This window comes from Chinchilla lanigera, unplaced genomic scaffold (genome assembly GCF_000276665.1).
Source record: "Chinchilla lanigera isolate Chin_1 unplaced genomic scaffold, ChiLan1.0 scaffold00074, whole genome shotgun sequence".
NCBI classification, from domain to species: Eukaryota; Metazoa; Chordata; class Mammalia; order Rodentia; family Chinchillidae; genus Chinchilla; species Chinchilla lanigera.
In genome coordinates this window covers 11,627,220-11,633,456 of record NW_004955475.1, presented here as the reverse complement: position 1 = coordinate 11,633,456, position 6,237 = coordinate 11,627,220, and the positions used below count along the sequence as shown (strand labels likewise).

At 49.4% G+C, this 6,237-nt stretch overlaps 1 protein-coding gene across 1 annotated transcript in view; it reads left to right on the top strand.

Annotated features, from left to right (window-relative positions):
* Window positions 1–4,270: 4,270 nt before the first annotated feature.
* Window positions 4,271–6,237, top strand: part of Ercc6l (excision repair cross-complementation group 6-like) — a 32,782-nt gene continuing 30,815 nt past the window's right edge. The window contains exon 1 of the mRNA XM_005401684.2: window positions 4,271–4,696. Within this exon, the coding sequence (XP_005401741.1) occupies window positions 4,629–4,696 (68 nt within the window). The 5' untranslated portion in view covers window positions 4,271–4,628. The remainder of the gene's footprint in view (window positions 4,697–6,237) is intronic.

Below are 6,237 nucleotides of genomic sequence, written 5' to 3'. Positions count from 1 at the left end.
GTCCGGCGGACACGCGCGCTCCTTCCGCGATCTGTCCGCATGCACAAGTGTTTGTCATGCAAGGTCCATTCCTAGCTGTGAGAGTTTTGCAAGTCGGGGACTCACTGTACCTCAGAGCTATGCCCTGGCTCACTCTCTTCTCCTCAGCACTATTCGGTTAGGTTTAGGAAGCAGGTGACAGGCTGGGACTGCACCTCAGGGGTAGAGACTGGCTAGCACACACAGGGTCTTGGGTTCAATCCCCAGCATGGGTGATTGCTTGGATTTGCAAACCAGCTTTACCACTCACGAGTTGTGTAAACGCAAGTAAACTGTTCCATCTTTCTGTGCCTCAGTTTTCTCTGTAAAGAGGGGATAATAACATATACTACCTAACAAGGTCGGGGTGTGGGTTTGAAGACAGCGTATTCAAGGTGTGCACAGCAAGGCCTGGCACTTAGGTGTTACATAAGCGAGAGCTTTTGTCATTAATCTGTGTCATCCAACTCCCCACGCACGCTTGCTGAACCCCCACTAAGCCTCATTATCTTATTTCCCGTCTATGAGTGTGGGTGACTCAGGGTAATTTACAGAACAGGTCAAAAACTTTTGTTTGTAAAAATTTCTATTATGGAAATTTTTATTATGGGAGCTGTAAGAGGATAATGAACCTCTGTAACAAGCTTCAGCAATCATCAACATTTGGCCAATTTTTGTTCATCTACACCCCCTCTTTTCTCTCTCTACAAGAATATTTTAATATAAGTCCCAGATGGCATATCATTTTGTCTGAAAATAGTCCAAGATGTATCTCTAACAAATAAGGACTTACCTCCCCATGATACCATTATTGCCCTTTAAAATTAACAATAATTATGGAGGATTTTAAAAACCTCATTCCTGCTGGGCATGGTGGCACACACCTGTAATCCCAGCACTCGGGAGGCTGAGGCAGGAAGATTGTCGCAAGTTTGAGACCAGCCTGGGCTACAAAGTGAGCTTGAGGCCGGCTTGAACTGCATAGTGAGACCCGGTCTCAAAAAGACAAACAAACCAAAAAACCATTCCTTTGAGAGATGCAGGGAGAACTGGAACCCTGGATTCATGGCAGATGTGAAGCGAGGAGCTGCCAGGAGCGTGCGTGTGTAAAGTGCTTTGAACAGGGCCAAGTGGTTCGGTGGACAAGTGGGACACAACATATAGTAAGTATTACTTTGTTTCTCTTGCATTCTGTCCTTTTACCCACTCCAACCGCCCCCAACCCCTTTCTTGTTCCAGGCTGTGGGCATGGGTGGCCATTACAAAGAAGCCTGCGGAGCCTGGGCTGGCGAGTTTCTTGGGTCACTGGAGCCCTAGGTTGGAAGCTGGGACTCAGGGGAGTACCGACAAAGACCCAAAGGACACAGCACAGCTGTGGACATAGCTCAGGGGTACAGAAAGTGCAAGGCCCTGGGTTCAATCCCCAGCACCTCAGAAACAAAACAAAAGCAGCAACCTAGGAGGTGTGGAGCCAGGGGTGGGGTGGCTGAGGAGCCCTTCGGCTGTGCGACTGTGGGCCGAGTGAATACAGTAGCCAAACATGGCAAACGAGTCAGTTCTTCATTCCCACTCAGCAGCGCCCCCCGGGGTCACTGCCAGCCCAGAAGCATACCCAGGCCCTCCTGTGTGCTAGGCAAAGGCTCTACCACTGAGCACCGCCCCGCCCTAGTGTTTCACCATGAATTCTGAGAGAAGGTCTTACTGAGTTGCTCAAACTTGAAATCCTCCTGCCTCAGCCTCTGGAGTAACTGAGATTACAGGTGTGCACCACGAGGCCCCGGCCCTTGAACTTTTCTTTGTAATTCATGAAGGGGCAGCTGCCTACGACAGGGGCTTGCCGGGTGTCTTTGCTTCATTTTGAGTTCTCCAGGGTTATGGCCGGTGGTGGATCTGGAACCAGCACACAGCTAAAAGGGTCTTCTGAGGGTTTCAGAGGAAGCACTTTTCAGTAGAGGTCTCCCCAAGCCTCTTCTGCCCCTACTCGTCTTTGGGTGCCTGGGACACCTGCGCTCCCCGCACCCATCTTAGTCCTTTTGTGCTGCTACACAAAATGCCACAGACTGGCTACTTCCGAAGCAAGAGAAATCTCTTTCACAGTCGAGGGTGGAAGGCCGAGATTAGGAGGCCAGCAGAACTGGTGTCTGGGGAGGCAGCCTAGTTGGTGGCACCCCTCAGTGGGTAAGGGATGCTGCATGCTTACACGGCAGAAGCGCAGAAAGTAGGGCCTAAACTAGTTGCCTGAAGACTTTCCCTAAGGCATAAAGCCATTCATGAGGGTGGAGCCCTCAAACTTTTAGCCCTTTCCAGAAGGCCCACTTCCTGGTAACCGCCACCTGGGGGTGGTCAGCAAGGTAAACAAGTCCCCTCCCACCCGGCTTGTACCTCCTCCTCCTCATTTCCCATGCCTCCCTTGTTTTCAGCAGTTAGCAGTGTGACCCAGTGAAAGAGCACAGATTTGGGCCCCCACTGGCTTAGTATTCAATTCTGGCTCAGCACTTCCATGTCGAGGAACCTTAGGCAAAGTCACTTTATCTTGCTGAGCCTCAGTTTCCACGTCAGAAAACTGGGAACAAGAGGAGCACATGAAAGGGCTCTTAACACCATAGCCATACAAACCGGGACAATAGCACATCTTGTCTAAGATTCCCCCCGCATCTTTTTCTTTAGTAGTACTGGGATTGAGCCCAGTGCCTTTGCATTGAGCTACATCCCCAGCCTTTTAAATTTTTTGTTTCACTTTCTGTAGACAAGGTCTTGCTCAGTTGCTGAGAATCTTGTGATCTTCCTGCCTCAGTCTCCCACAATGCTGGGACTATTGGTGTGTGCCACCAGGCCCAGTCCCCAGGCCTTTTTTATTTTTGAGACAAGGTCTCACTGTGTAGTTCAGGCTGGGCTTGAACTCACTATGTAGCCCAGGCTGGCCTCAAACTCTTGGTGATCCTCCTGCTTCAGCCTCCGGAGTGTTAGGTAGGATTACAGGCATGAGCCACCACGCCCAGTGAATATTCAAATATCGCATATTTTTTTGTTTGTTTATTTGTGTTTTTCTTCTGGTGCCAGGAATCGAACTCACGACCTTGCGCTTGCCAGCCAGGCGCTGTGCCGCTGAGCTAAATCCCCAGCCCCTCAAATATTGCATATTAGTGCTTTCAAGAATAAGGTTCATATTCTTCATATGAACAAGCGTAATTGTTGTGGGCTCACAATTTCCTACTTAGCATTACCCAAGTAAGCCACTTGGAGTCACTCATATTTCCCTAAGCCCTGAATTTAGGGGAAAAGAACTGAACTTTACACGTTGAAATAGTATGTGTATTTTACAATTTTAAAACATTTTTAAATGCTCATCTCCACATGATCACATGCCCCACTATGCCATCTGGTGAACGCTTAGTCATTTTTCAGAGCAAAATGCTTCCACCTTGGGTAAGTTCTCTTTCCATGCCTGATTTTTTTTGTTGTTGTTTTTTGGATTGAACCCGGGGCCTGCGCACTGAGCTATATCTCCCCTCCCAGCCCCCCTTTTTTGTTTTGTTTCTTGCGATAGGGCCTCGCTATGTAGTTCAGACTGGCCTGGAACTCATTACTTAGCCCAGGCTGGACTTGAACTGGCAGCAATCCTCCTGCCTCAGCCTCCCGAGTGCTGGGATTACAGGCATGCTCCACCACACTCGGCTTTTTTTTTGAGACGGTCTCGCTATGTAGTTTAGGCTGGTCTTGAACTCACTATGTAGCCCAGGCTGGCCTCAAACTCGGGCGACCCTCCTGTCTCAGCCTCTGGAGCGCTGGGATTACTTACACCCGTGCGCCCCCACGCCCCGCCTCCCATACCTTTTTAAATTTTTTTGTCTTTTTGAGACAGGGTCTCGCTATGCAGTTCAGGCTGACCTGGAGCTCACTTTGTAGCCCAGGTTGGCCTCGAACTCGCAACGATCCTCCTGCCTCAGCCTCCCGAGTACTGGGACTACAGGTGTGCGCCACCACGCCTGGCCCTTTTTAAATTTTTGAGATAGGGTTTCTTAAATCGCTAAACTGCTCGGGCTGGGTTCGAATTTTTGATTCTCCTGCATGAGCCTCTCAGTGTGCTGAGATTACAGGCGTGTGTCCCCTGCCTAGCTGGCATTGTTCTTGCCAGCCCTTCCTGCGAGTTTAAATGGCAGGGACTCCACCAAGAGGTCTGAATGTGAAGCCGTGCGGGGCGCAGGGGAGGGGGCGGTGAAGTCTCCAGGGGCAACTCCAATGTCTTACAAGATTTACAACACATCAGGCAGTCTCCTCCATTCACAGGATAGCACGGGCACGCACAGACGCACTCTCACACTCAGCAATTCGCCGAAGCATTTGAGGTGCATTAAAATACAAAAGGTCACACGATGACGCAGTACACTCCGCGCCGCTGGAGGGCTCCCGATTGCCCCTCGGCGTCAGTGCGCGTAGGCGCAGGCGCACGACCTTCATGGGCGGGGCTTTGTGTGCTACGGGGCTGCAGATTGGCTGGTTTCGAGGCTAACGGTTGGCCCTGACTCCGCGCTTGCGCTTGATTCTGCGCGGGTCAGGAGCGAGCGAAATTCGAGCTCCTGCCGAGGTACCGGGAATCGAAACCGAGGGTCATGGAGACGTACCGAGGTTTGTCGGAAGCTGAGACCTTGAACACAGAGCAGGCTGCTCGTTATATGAGGTATGCTTGGGCCGCTCAGCGGGTCTAGGTCGCAGACTGGCGCAGGGTGGGGATGGGTTGGCCCTCAGACCCTCCCAGGGCTCAAAACTACTGAAGCAGAGTTTCGTGAGGCGCGCGCCGGCACCCTCGAAGTAGGGCCAGAGATCAGCTCTGGACTCGGAGCAGGTTTCTAACTGGGGGGACCCTGTGGCACCGCCCCCCTTTTTGCCACATAATCCACCATATGAGTTTTTTTGAAAGCCAGAACTTCAACTTGAGGGCCGGGCGTGGTGGCACACGCGTGGTGGCACACTCGGCAGGCTGAGGCAGGAGGATCTCTGCGAGTTCGAGACCGTCCTGGGCTGCAAAGTGAGCTCAAGGCCAACCTGAACTATGCATAGTGAGACCCTGCCTCAGAAACAAACAGACAAACAAACAAAAAAACCCTTCAATTTGAGTCTTTCTAACCTACCAAGCCCCAGGCATAGTTGGTACAGAGATGAATAAAAGGTACCTTTGGCCATCAAATTGCATATAATCGAGATTGAAATGCAAATGAACCTACGAACCAATACAGTACTTCTACGCTGTGTGCTAATTCTTGTAAGCTGTTTAATGTCCTGGGTGGAGAATGGCCGACTATATTTGTTTGTGGTTTGTGCACAGGGTCTCTCTGTGTAGTTCAGGCTGGACTCAAATTTGGAGAGATCCTCCAGCCTCCGCCTCGAATGGCCAACTATAAAAGTCTCTGAGCTAAGGGAAGACCTCCCCAGAGGGAAGGAGACATTTGAGCTGTGTGTTCAGAACCGAATAAGCATTCATCAGATGGTTGGGTGGGGTGCTGGGTGGTGTGGAAATGAGGGTTTTTTTTTTTTTTATTAAGGGTAGAAAAATTTATTGGGGAAGAGGAATGAGCATTTTTTTTTTTTTTCCGCGAGAATCGTACTCACGACCTTGCACTTGCCGGGCAGGCGCTGGGCTGCTGAGCTAAATCCCCAGCCGCACATTTTCACTTTAAAAAAAATTTGTAGTAAGATATACATAGGATTTACGTTAACAATTTCAGTGGTATTTATTGTTGTGAAACTCTTAACTTTGCAAAACTAAAACTACAGGATAAACAACTAACTCTCCATTTCCCCCTTCTCCAGCCTCAGCAACCATCATTCTTCTGTATGTCTATGAATTTGACTGCATTAAAACCTTATTTAAGCTGAATCATACTGTATTTGTCACTGTCTGGCTTATTTCACTTAGTGCAGTGTCGTCAGGGTTCATCTGCTTTGTATCCTGTTGCAAGGATCCTTTTTAAGGCTTAGTAATATTCCATTGTATGTGCATTCATAGATTTATTTATCTGTTGATGGGCACTTTTTTGTGTGATACCAAGGATTGAACCCAGCATTTTCACACCGAGCAATATCCCTAACGCCCCCTCCTTTTTTTTTTTTTTTTTTTTTTTTTTTTTTTTGGTTTAGGGTCTCACTATGCAGTTCAGGCTGGCCTTGAGCTCACTTTGTAGCCCAGGCTGGTCTTGAACTTGCAACGATCCTCCTATGCAA